General features: G+C 48.5%; 1 protein-coding gene across 2 annotated transcripts; it reads right to left on the bottom strand.

The window, feature by feature from the left end:
• Positions 1–42: 42 nt before the first annotated feature.
• On the bottom strand, positions 43–11,411 carry pus10 (pseudouridine synthase 10). Of its 2 annotated transcripts, none has more exons than XM_049002363.1 (18): positions 11,272–11,411; positions 10,715–10,853; positions 9,844–10,083; positions 8,691–8,777; positions 7,585–7,619; positions 6,086–6,197; positions 5,214–5,275; positions 4,868–4,913; positions 3,112–3,449; positions 2,784–2,869; positions 2,283–2,408; positions 2,127–2,183; positions 1,726–1,802; positions 1,580–1,635; positions 1,000–1,117; positions 771–913; positions 530–629; positions 43–321 (listed from the first exon to the last, which is right to left on the bottom strand). In XM_049002363.1, the coding sequence occupies exons 2-18, from the start codon at positions 10,838–10,840 to the stop codon at positions 226–228; spliced, it is 1,905 nt and encodes a 634-aa protein (XP_048858320.1). In that variant the 5' UTR covers positions 10,841–10,853; positions 11,272–11,411; the 3' UTR covers positions 43–225. The 2 variants fall into 2 exon arrangements, with proteins under 2 accessions (XP_048858320.1, XP_048858321.1); XM_049002364.1 differs by having other exon boundaries at positions 3,112–3,176.
• Between the last annotated feature and the right edge of the window lie 1,007 nt (positions 11,412–12,418).

The following is a 12,418-nucleotide window of genomic DNA, read 5'->3' as shown; positions in this document are numbered from 1 at the left end:
CTGACGTGGTGATGATGTGCAGCACACAAATCTTGGCTGAAATGGAGCGAAATGGAAATTTTTTTTTTTAATTGGAGAAAAAAAAATATGTTTCCTACACACACAAAAGAGGTACCAGTAGTTCATTACTGGGGACAAACACAGGCATTGTGGCTTCAGTTAAACGTGAAGCATCTGACAGTTTCCTCACAGGAGGGCGGGTTCTCCCGGAATTGCTCCTAGCAGTCAGGGTGTGCCTCCATGCTGGGGTGAGCCTGGGAGGTCTGGGTTCTCCCCTGACCCTGGATCAGTTACTACAGGAGGCCAGTCCACATCCACAGACTAGGGGACACAGAGGAGCAGGGGAAGATACCATTAGGGAGTAAAGAGGCATATGAGACAAATCCTGATTTGAGATTAAAAAGATACTTAATGAACATGGACACAAAGGGGGACAAAGCAAGTGGGGCGGGGAGACAAATGGGAAAAAGGAAGTGGGAGATTTGGAGGAAGAGATGTAAAGAGGAAGCAGACGTATGCACATCCCAACCTCGACGTCCAGCTCTAGAATGTCCGTCTCCATCTTCATCAGGTCCCCCAGGCTGGGCTTGGTCCGGCCGAAGTCGCCGTGCACAAACTCCTTGATGTAGCTGCGCGTAATAATTAAGGACGGACCTGCCAGAGGTGAATGGACATGCCAGAGAGGCGAGCGTGGCCATGAGCAAACTAATCCCGACGCCAGTCAAGGGGAGGAGCCTGAAGCACGTGTGGCCACCTGGCACGGAGGATACGTCCCGGCCTGAGTGCGCAGCTGCAGGTAGAAGTGGTGATTGTCACGGAAACGCGTGGCCATAGTGTGGATAACGCGCTGGCGGACTGCAAGAGGACGCCGGTGCAGCACTCTCAAGGGAGTTTTCTGGGCGATGCTCAGGTCCTGTAACAGAAGACACACATATACACCAGTGAACCACCAAGCAGACACCTTGAGGAAAGCCGACAGACTGCAGGACTACACCTTACCTTGATGTCATTTATAAACTCAAGGTCTTGTTCTTCAATGGCTTTATGGGTCCAGATCAGAGCGCTGTAGGACTTCGTCTTCTCTTCTTCTCCTTCCTTCATGTGGCCCACAGCATCCCTGCAGAGGAGACAATGAGAGTTGTCCAGCCTTCCACCCCTGTCACTTCCTCCACGTCCTCCATCCTTCAGCGATCGACCAGGTTTTCACACCCCCTCCTAAAAATGACAGACCATTCCTGCCAGTAATTTAGCAGGCAGGAATTCTACTTCACCGGGAGACTCTGCTCAATCTGGCAAGACCCAGGAAGGGCTGGGTGGTAGTGCTGGATAATGAAAGCCATGCTGGGGCATGCGTGACTATTGGGACAAGAATACAGGTCCCCTGACATCATAAATGCGAAAGGCAGGTGGAGATGAGGTTGAGGAAGAATAATGTGACCCACCAGGTTAGTGGGTCATTTATGAAGGAAACCGGTTTCACTCTCCGTGGCTGTAAGCGTAAGGGAGTTACTGAAAACATCTATTAAAAGGCTGCAACCTTGTGAAAATGATGACGGCATCATTATTGGGCATCACATACCTTGTGACGATCTGCAAATCTCGCACCCCGATTTTGTCAGAGGACTTGTTGATAGCCTGGGTGGGGATTAGAAATTTCAGTCATTTTGGAGGGAGGCGGTGCGGGTTTAATAATGATGACTCAGGAGGTGGCATGGGGTGGGATACCTCCTGTATCTTTCGAACCTCTGCTGGACTGAAGCGGGTTCTATGTGGGTTCAGCAGCTCCACGGCGAAAGGCCGTCCTGGAGAGTGTGAGAGGGACATCGACGTACGGCTGAAAGGGAGGGGGGCTGAAATATCCTTCCCATCTACACCTGCAAGAATTCCTCTTTAAATTGCTCACTTGTTCCAAATATGTTGCTGGATGTGGTGGGAAACAGGGGCAGATGACTGTGACCCCCCCCCCCCCCCACAATAAGGCTCCAAGGGGTCTTACTACTCACAACTCAGCTGCATGACACAGTATTTAAGTGAGGTGTTTGCTAAAGGGAAGTATGACTAGTAGTTGCTGCCGTCTTCCTTTGGAAGCCAAACAAAGTTCTTGGTGTCATCCCAGAAGCGATTACCATTTCCCAAGGTCCGGACATCGACGTCTTCCCTGCCCGACGAGGAGAAGTTGAAGCCTGGGGAAGCAGGAGAAGATGCTCAGAAGCTCTAAGAGTCCACAGGGTGCAGGTCTGCAGTGCTGACAGACTAATTAACATCCCAAAGCAGAGGCTTACCCTCGGCCTGGAAGGAGGCGAGTAGCGGAGTGGTGATCAGCTCCTCCACGGAGGACTCCATCCGCCTCTCGCCATCGATCACCCAGGGGGTCTGCGGCAGGGTCCGCGAGAATTTGTTGTACCTCCCTGTTAACAGATCAAGGTAGGGGGTGGGGGGTCAGTAGATGACGTTCATACTTCACACAGATTTCGTTAAGCTCTCTGCTGTATATACGATGTGTGCATCCACTAAGCGCAATACTCCTTAGCCATTCATATAAAACTGGTGTTAATTCCATTAATAAACCTTACTTGTGTTTTGAAACTTACACATTTCTTTCTCACCCTTTACCAAAAACCGCCACCATATTTCTCTGGTTATCTGACCCCAGTAACACCGCTATATAATGGGATCGATGTCCTAAGTGACCAAGCACTGAATGATCGCAAGGTGTCGTCTGATTGGGTTAGAGCGAGGTGGGATAGCAAGGAGGGGGCAGGGCTGACAGGGGGCCCACTCACCAGCCACGAAGACGGGCGCGTGGAGACACTGAACTTCCTGCACAGTGCACTTGGTGGCAGGCGGGCAGGGGGGGCAGGGGAACTTTCTGCTTGTGCAGAACAAAACAAGAGAGCATTTGAAGGGAATAGTTAAATGCAGACCAGAGCCTAGGCCATGCTAAAGAAGGGGCAATCATTCCCATCTGCCATTTTAGTTAATGCAATGTACTGGGGCATCATCACCAACCAACCCCACCCCCCCTACATGTAGGGTCAGGCACGAGTAGCTTTGGGGGGGGGGGGATTCAGGAGACCCTGCGAAAGAGGGTCGAGCCGCTTGATGGTTCACCTGCGAAAGCTCTCTTCTGAAATCCTCTCCAGCGCCTTGGCCACAGCCATTCTGGTGAACAGTGACTTCGGAGCAGCAGCGTCGAGGAGGGGAAATGGAACAGAACAGATGAGGCGGCTCTGCCGCGTGTTCCTGGAAACATGGCGGCGCGCTGCGAGGATGTGGTTCCGCGGGGCTGCGCGAGCTCTACTTCTGTCAAAGCCGCCCCGCCCCGATCCGGCCCGGCCCGGCCCAGAGCCCTGCGCGTGTTCGCAGGAAACCAGACTCTCAGCTGCCACTGACCTGGGATTCACCCACACGCTTCTCGACCGGCAGACGTGCGCAGCGGTGTACAGCACCTTCGATGGAAACGAGTGAGAGAACAGACCCTCTCGCTAATCTATGAGAAGAAATCACACTGATCTCGTACCCCTCCCTTCCGAGGACCTCGGCGATGGCCTACAGACTGGCCTCCACATTTGAAACATTCTAACACGTGGCTCCTGAACACTGAGCTCATGTCGTATGCATTCCAAGCTCTGATTTAATGTTTGACAAAACCCAAATATCAATTAAGCCAAAAAAACTAAACGAGTACGTGTCCGTCTTACAGTCATCATATTTGAATGAAGGGCTTGTTTACTTTTGTATGATGTGGGATACAACCCTATTAGTAATCCTGCAAGAGCATCTAGCAGAACAACAACTGCGAGGTTACTGTCTCTATCAGAACCATCTGACTTATGTTATGTAGAAATCTCGTCAGCGGCAATGACAGGAAGCATTGCATCACAGACATGGAGTATGTTTTGTTATGTTCTACAAAGGAAGACTTTACAAGAAAATGCTACAGTCTGGCTGTGAAACACTAACCGCAGTGTACGCCTCTCCCACTTACGCTGAACAGTCGAGATTAGGCATTTAAGGTGGAGTTTTCCTTTTATTATATACAGTGCTTATCATGAGTGTTTTCTTTCGAAAGCCACGATGTTTTCTGCAAAAAAAAAACAAAGGTGTTTTTCAAAAGAAACCGGCTGCTTCGGGGTGTCGGGTTTCGGACCAAAAGCACCGGGAAGCGTCACGTGACTGAACGCAAAATTCTGTGCCACAATAAAGTAATGAATGATTAAGACCATCATGTTGACTGAGGCTGCCGGACATGCTGTGAGTTTCATTTTGCTAATCGTTGCTCGTGTGAAGTGTACGGAGAACGTGTCAACCCAGCATGGGATGGGAGGGGGGTGCGGGTGGGGGTGGGTTCAGAGAGCAAACATGCACAGCGATGCTGCATGCAAGCAAAAAAACATCAGGAGGGAGGGCAAAATTGCCAGATCACAGACTCCTTCCAAACGGCACAGTGTTTGTGTGTGTGTATTAAATTGCAGGGACAAAATGTCCCCACAATGTGATAAAAACCTGATGTTTTGACATTGTGGGGACCATTTTTTCAGCCCCCATGACGGAAAGCTCAATTTTATAAAAATCTGACTGCAATCAAAAAACTATTGGGTTACTAATGGGTAAGGTTAGGGCTGGGTAGGGTTAGGGTCGTCTTTGTTGGGATTAGGGTTTTGCCCATAGAAATGAACAATCCCTGCAAAGATATGAACACAAACCTGTCTGTCTGTCTGCCTGTGTGTCTGTCTGTGTGTGTGTGCATGCATTCAGTACAAGGATCAATTGCCACCTCCTAAAAATAACAAAAAAAATAAAATAAAAATAATAATAAAAACAACAGAATTCAAGCGTGTTGATTTCCTGGCTTCTCAGGACTTACCAGTTTGTTTTTAGCTGGTTTGAAGCAGCCTGAACATGCAGCAGCCCTAAAAAAACATACAGATAAGATGAGGATGACATAGTGGAACGCAGCTTCAACTTTTTTTTTTAACGTTAAGTTAATGTTTAACCATAGGAGGGCTCCCTGTAACGCTAGCTCATTATGCTTGTCCCTCGGAATGGGCCACAACCATTTTGTAACAAAGAGGCACAAGTTGCCCACGGGCCATATCTGTCACATGGCCCCATTTTGTTTAATAATTAAAACAAAAATAAATAAGTTTTGGTTTACAGCAAAATCCCATCACAGTAGAGCAGGCTAAGCACGTAACCGAGATCAGACCTACAGGAAATGGCAGTCTCCGTCCGTTTCGGGGTGCGTGAAGCCAACGCTGACCTCCAAAGGACTCTGTGTGAGAGACACGTGCAACGACCATGAGCAGTGAGCCACCTGAACCCACACCGGGCCCGCATGGCTCCCCAGATCCGGGCTGCCTCAGAGGGACCACACCGGGCCCGCATGGCTCCCCAGGCTGCCTCAGAGGGACCACACCGGGCCCGCATGGCTCCCCAGATCCGGGCTGCCTCAGAGGGACCACACCGAGCCCGCATGGCTTCCCGGATCCAGGCTGCCTCAGAGGGACCACACCGGGCCCGCATGGCTCCCCAGGCTGCCTCAGAGGGACCACACCGGGCCCGCATGGCTCCCCAGGCTGCCTCAGAGGGACCACACCGGGCCCGCATGGCTCCCCAGATCCGGGCTGCCTCAGAGGGACCACACCGGGCCCGCATGGCTTCCCGGATCCAGGCTGCCTCAGAGGGACCACACCGGGCCCGCATGGCTCCCCAGGCTGCCTCAGAGGGACCACACCGGGCCCGCATGGCTCCCCAGGCTGCCTCAGAGGGACCACACAGAGCTGGCATGGCTCCCCAGATCAGCACAGCTCCTTGGGGCAACACAGGTCTCCGGGCCGCCTCAGACGAGCCGCACACCGGGCCAGCACCGCTTCCTGGGCTGCCCTGGATGAGCCGTGCACTGGCAGAACTTGGAAATGGCTTGCATTACCGCCCCACCGCCAAGGAAGATGGCCCAGGGCCCCAGCAGCGGACTGTTAATCTCAGAGACGGCCCGGCCCTGGAGCTGCAGGTGTGCCTCCCTGTTCCCGGAAAGCACCCGCCCACTCAAGGAGGCCGCTTTGCCGGGAAATGAGCCACTTGCCTTGGACACCACGGGAACGCCCAGCTGCTGTGACAGCAGGCTCTGCAGGATCCACTTGAAGGCCTCCTTCACCTGGATGATGTCATCCTTACCCAGACACAGCCCCTTTTCCCTGCAGAGGGAGGACACATTTAAGAAACAAAGCTTCTTTATATACGTACTGCAATAGTCACATGTTCAGAGGACATGTGCACGGTGTCCCAGGCCTTGTACTCTGTGATGGACTGACATCCCGTCCAGGGTGCAACTGCCCTGTGCCCTGCGATGGACTAGCATCCCGTCCAGGGTGCAACTGCCCTGTGCCCTGCGATGGACTGCCATCCCGTCCAGGGTGCAACTGCCCTGTGCCCTGCGATGGACTGGCATCCCGTCCAGGGTGCAACTGCCCTGTGCCCTGCGATGGACTGCCATCCCGTCCAGGGTGCAACTGCCCTGTGCCCTGCGATGGACTGCCATCCCGTCCAGGGTGCAACTGCCCTGTGCCCTGTGATGGACTGGCATCCCGTCCAGGGTGCAACTGCCCTGTGCCCTGCGATGGACTGCCATCCCGTCCAGGGTGCAACTGCCCTGTGCCCTGCGATGGACTGGCATCCCGTCCAGGGTGCAACTGCCCTGTGCCCTGTGATGGACTGCCATCCCGTCCAGGGTGCAACTGCCCTGTGCCCTGCGATGGACTGGCATCCCGTCCAGGGTGCCCCTGCCCTGTGCCCTGCGCCCTGCGATGGACTGCCATCCCATCCAGGGTGTCCCCAGTTTTGTGTATCTTGACCTCCTACTGGATAAGTGCTTGGAAAGCAGATTGACAGAGAAATGTTCAAGGTAAACCTTGTTTATCTGTGTGTGAGGAAATAGAATCTAATAAAATTAACTGTAAGTTTGTAATGGGGGGGGGGGATGTGGTTAGAAATAAAACCGGAACTCAGCAGAACAGGTTAGCGAGCAGCTTCACCTGAAAACCCTGCAATGGCGTCACCCCCACAGCCTGCCAGACCTGCGTCACTCGACGTCACCATCACACTGAACTTGCAGGAAAACCCCCTTTTGTACTCACAGCCGATCAAGTCGGCACTGCGATGTCACAAGTTCTCACGTGTCGACGCTGAGCCCCGACACAGAAGTACATCCTGATTATTTAACCGAAAAAAAATTATGTAAATTTGTGATTGACTAAGGTGGGGAAAGACACACTTGTCCCAGGCACCTCAATAGGAGAACAGAGACCTGTTAAATTAGGGAACTGGTAGTTTTAAAAGGACTAATTTGCTACACGTTCGCAAAATGGTAAATTAGCCCTGGTTGTGTCCATTTTGTGATATTAAAGCTTGTTTTAAACCGACTTTCAAGTCTGCTAGATCCTTAAGCTGCTTTGAGGCAAGCATGTTGGGAAAAGTAAGAAACCGATAAATAAATGTTGGCCATTAATTCAAGATATGGTGCGATTGGGGGGGGGGGGGGGGGGGGGGGGGGCGATGCACCTGGGACGAGCTCCGGTGACCTACCTCACTTTCGTTTTGATGAGCAGCCAGGCAGAATGCTGCCAGAAGACCATCCCATGCGGACACCAGGCATGCAGGACAGGGGACAGAAGAGGACATGTAGTATTAGGTACAGTATCAAGGGGGGCGGAGCTAGTCCGGGAATTTCACAGCACTGCCACAGCGAGGAACACCCCGGAACCGTGCCTCTCTGCTTTCGCTTCAGGTCACGTGAGCATGAGTTTTGCATTATTTTTAATTTTTTTTTGCAAAAAGCAGAAGTGAGGAGAGGACTGCAGGTTTAGGGGAATGTCCAGGCGTCCCTGAGAAGCCCGGCCCTCTCTCTCTACCGCACGCTCGGCGCTACACGGCTCTCAGCACATGACGATATCCTGGCGGTTCGCAGGTGAGAGCTGAATAGGTCAGCGGGTGACACCTGAGGCTGGACGGTGGCAGATCAGCTCGGTGCGGTGCTCCACACAAGTTGCTCCACACGGTTCGCCCCAGACAGCCAAAAATAACACCAATGGGGGAGGGGGGGGGCTTGTTAATCATAAGTTCCACTTCTCCTTTTCATTAAGAGAAATCAAGTGGAACTGCATGTAAAAACTGTGACCTTTACAAGCCCATCAAATAAAACTAAAAATATCACACAAGATAAAGAATTTAGGGCGTCAAATATATTAATACAGAATTTCAAACAAATTCTTCTTCATTACGGCACTGTACTGCCCACAGCCACTCAAAAGAAAGAATTTACAGACAGAAATTTATAGTCATTTATACTATATTAGTAGCAAATGTGTATTCCAAATAATAAAATGTAAGATCACAAACACTCCATTTAGCTGTTTTACTGTACAGATCTCAGAAGGTTTTATTTGGCAGTAGATTTAGACTTTAGTCTAACATCTCTGAATGGGATACCAACTTCACTGTCACTGTCATTGTCAAAAACTAAGTGTAGCTTTTGAGGAGGCTGAATCTTGGACTGACTGCGCCCTCTAGTGTTGAAGATCCAGAATTTGAGAGAAACAATCTCCGTCAAGTCACCATCCACAGGCAAATGAATCCCTATTGTTCAACCCCTACAGGATGACAGTACAGTAACCTAATGTATGATATCTTACCTCTCTGACAGACAGCTGAGCGGGCAGTGAGACTGACAGGACTAGACTGTCAAACTCGTACTTCTCCGAGGTCACTGTTTCTGCAACCTGGTGACACAGTAAATTTCGCTGCATCACTCATCTAGGATTCACCGTCAGCACTTTAAAGATAAGATGTCAATACACAAACCTAAATGTGCACATTTACAAATTTAATAGCGACCATGCCTATGAAACATGACAAAAACACACCTTGTTCAAAGAAATGCCACACTGTCAGAAAGAAAGGAGTTCCTTCATACCTTTGCCAGGCCCTTGAGGTACAGTCCCAGAGAGCAGCAATTGTACCTTTAGCTGTAGACTAATATACCTTTTAGTTTAATTTTAGGTACAGAAATGGACTCTAAGGAACATCCCCAAAACAGAAACAACATTAATGCACACCCAAAGGTACAAACTGTTCTTCAAAGTCTATTTCTGTACCTTAAAACATATACTTACCTATAGCTAAGGGTACAATTGGCAGACCCTTGAGGGTGCAGCCCCAGTGACAAGCAAAGGTACAAATCAGTACTCTTTTTTTCTGACAGCGATATGTTACTCGAAAGCAATGTGTGTCTCGTAAAACATCCATTCCTTTTCTGTAACCACTTGTCCTGTTCAGGGTCACGTAAAACAGAAAAGAGCAAATGCATTGCTATTTTTAAATGTATTAGCATATTAGGTTAAGCGTATTTCAAATGTTTTGATGTACAGATGCTCCTCTACTTACTAACGAGTAAGTGCCGTTCGTAACTTGAAATGTTCATAAGTCGCTATTCATCATTATTTAAGGGTATACGCAAATACAAAGAACTAGGATGCTGGCAGTACGCACGCTACGCTGCTGCGCGGCGGGAGTAGCGGGCAGAAGTCGTACTAGGCGGAATTGGCCCGCAAAAAAAAAAAATTATGTTGCGGACAGGAAATGGGAGCCTAAGGAACACAATTTGGACTTACGGTCCTCTTCGTTCGTATGTCTGAAAGTTCGTAAGTACAGGAGAGTCTGTACTGCAATAAAAGGTCAGCATAAGGCAAAAGAATCAGCTGCTAAGTTTGTACAAAGTTGGACAAAAATTCATTTGTTGGTTCAATTCACATTTAGACTGTGCAAGAGGGAAACATCTAAACGTACCTTTTTGGCAAAGTCTTTATTGCAGAAGTCCTGCAGCACTCCCAAACACACCACACAAATCTTTGATTTTCCTTCAACAACAGAAATTTCCTCTCCTCCTTCAGGCAATTCACCGCCCTGCTCCGTTTCCACTCTGACTTTCTTACAAGGTGGCGAGTCTGTCGGAATCTCCTCTGCGGTGCCACATGATTCATCGGCAACTTTTGCATGGATAAAGCGCTGCAGCTCAAGCAGTATATCCTGAAATAAAACAATTTCAAATTCAGTGAGTCCGCTGTTATACAGCCGTAAAAAAAATTAAGAGACCACTCTATATTTTTAAGCGTATCTGCATTTTTAAATCCCAGTTTAATCCTGGTTCTGGTGGCAGAATGTTACACTGAGCAGCAAGTTGCTTATAAGGATCAAACTTTCTACGACCGCAGTAAACAAGAAAAAGGTGAAGCAGGAGACACAGAAACCAGCCAGGTAAAGGGTGGAAATGACTCTAATAACAGAGATGACTGTTAACTTATCAAGTGACCTTCTAAATGAATGGAAAGCATTAAGTGTAGATGTGAAGTGCACTGCTAGGACAGTGTGTATCAGGCTCACAGAAGCAGGACTGAAGTCCCATAGAGCAAGGAAGAAGGAAGAAGCTTTTCGTTAATGAGAAACATAAAAGCATCAGGCTGCAGTTTGCAAAAAATATACATTATTCAAACACACACCCATAAATTGAGAACTGAAACAAAAAATTGTGCTGTGTTCTCTTGATTTTTTTTCCACGGCTGTATTTTTCAGTTGCACGAGTCTTTACAGTATAACGTCGGTTTAAATTGTCAAGGGTCGTTGTGAGTGGATGGTGCCGTTTATACCGGGTTGCAGGTACCTCATGAGGCTGACGGTACGCGGACTGCAGGCTCACACAGCAGAACCGTAGGATGCACCTCGGGCAGCAGCCGGCGCCCAGCAGCGCCACCGCGATCGGTCGGTCTTTGTCCTTCAGTGGCAACATGCTGTCATCTGTCCTGCAGGCAGAGACACGGGAAAGTGAGCGACAAGTGTGCAGTGTACACCTGGGTATGACAGCCTCCGTACACCGATTCTGCGGTGTAGCTGCCATATTCATCCTTACACACAGTACAGATTAGTGCCATTTAACTTTTACAAATATTTTTTGTAAAATTTAACGATCTCTCTAGCTCAAGCAAACTATGATTTTTCCACAATAATGTGGTAATATGATTTATTGGAGAGATTCTGATTAGGCACTCGATGTACATGCTTCACGCACCGATAACAACAATCATCCAATTACACAGTTTTCAGTTACATAAAACAAAAATAGTTAGCTTCATAGAAAAGGTTTGACATTTCAGCCACTTAGCCATCATACAAACACCAAAACCATTACAGAAAAGCGACGAAAAAATTGCTAGGACTTACCATTTCCAAACATTTGACTAATTTACAGTAATGTTTCATTACCAGTTGGATGCCATAAGACATACGTCGTATCATTCAAAGCTGTCGTCATTACGTTAAGGCAGGATTAATCGAACCTAATCGTTTACTTTACTCGTTTACTAAAAACAATGCATAAATTCAGTCCAATTAAATTGGACGTAATTATAAATTGCAAATAGGAACATAAATAAGTTTAAATCATAAACTTGCAAAAGAAACGTTTTGGTTCTTCTACAGTTCGATGAGCAGAGTGATCGATTGCTCGAGCTGCAGCCCCCCCTAAAGCCTATTACAATCCTGAGGATCGCGCGCATGTAATTTAATGCATGGCGCTAGCGTTAAATTGTGTAGGATTATTATAGCAACCTGAATATCTACGCGCATTACAAGAACTACAATTTTCAAAATGTACGGCTATTCTTAAATCCAACTTTTAATAGCCTCAACTTCGAAAACTTGACGCAAATGACGTAGGCAACATGCGCAGTCCGTAAGCAACATGCGCGGTCCGTAAACTGTGTGGTCACGTGTGGCTGTTGCCAAGATCGTTATAGAGCATATTTGAACTCGGAAGTTTATTCGATAACGAAACTGATGAAAAATACAGAGTGAGAAATGAAGGGGAAACAGCTTAACATTGCTGTTCGTATGGCTCATTGGTTCAACTTGAGTCTGTGACGATCGTTGCAGCGTTGACAAAGCGTCAGCGATTGCATGATAATATGAATCCTTCTATCTTTTAACCACTTATCCTGGTCCTATGTGTGACAAGGGAGCGGGAGTATAACATGTGGGGATACGTCCCAGATGAGATGTCGGTGCAGGAACAAATGCATGAACGTTTTGGCTAAGTTTAAAGATACCAGTTAGCCTTAGTGCATCTATTTGGGAGGAAGCTGGAGTCACCTAAGCAAACCGCAGGGCACAGGAAGAAAATCAAACTCCACACACAGACCCGAAGCGGAATTCAGACTCACAACCTTCATCCCATACAGAATCACAAACACATAGGGTATACCCTAAATAGGACATTAGTATAACATAAGGCACACACAGTAAGACCCAAATTAGAAACACAAAGCGGCAGACCGACATACCTTTGGATTGAAAGCGGACTCCACGTGCT

Source organism: Brienomyrus brachyistius, unplaced genomic scaffold (assembly GCF_023856365.1).
Source record: "Brienomyrus brachyistius isolate T26 unplaced genomic scaffold, BBRACH_0.4 scaffold67, whole genome shotgun sequence".
Taxonomy (NCBI): Eukaryota; Metazoa; Chordata; class Actinopteri; order Osteoglossiformes; family Mormyridae; genus Brienomyrus; species Brienomyrus brachyistius.
This window is presented reverse-complemented; position numbering and strand designations above follow the sequence as displayed.

Bases quoted from the DNA above. Each gene is read 5' to 3' on its own strand.
- pus10 (XM_049002363.1), bottom strand. From the start codon at position 10,840: ATGTTGCCACTGAAGGACAAAGACCGACCGATCGCGGTGGCGCTGCTG. The intron at 2,184-2,282 runs GTAAGCCTCTGC...CTGCTTCCCCAG, and splicing joins CGCCTCCTTCCAGGCCGAGG to GCTTCAACTTCTCCTCGTCG. The intron at 1,636-1,725 runs GTATCCCACCCC...ATCCCCACCCAG, and splicing joins AGGTTCGAAAGATACAGGAG to GCTATCAACAAGTCCTCTGA.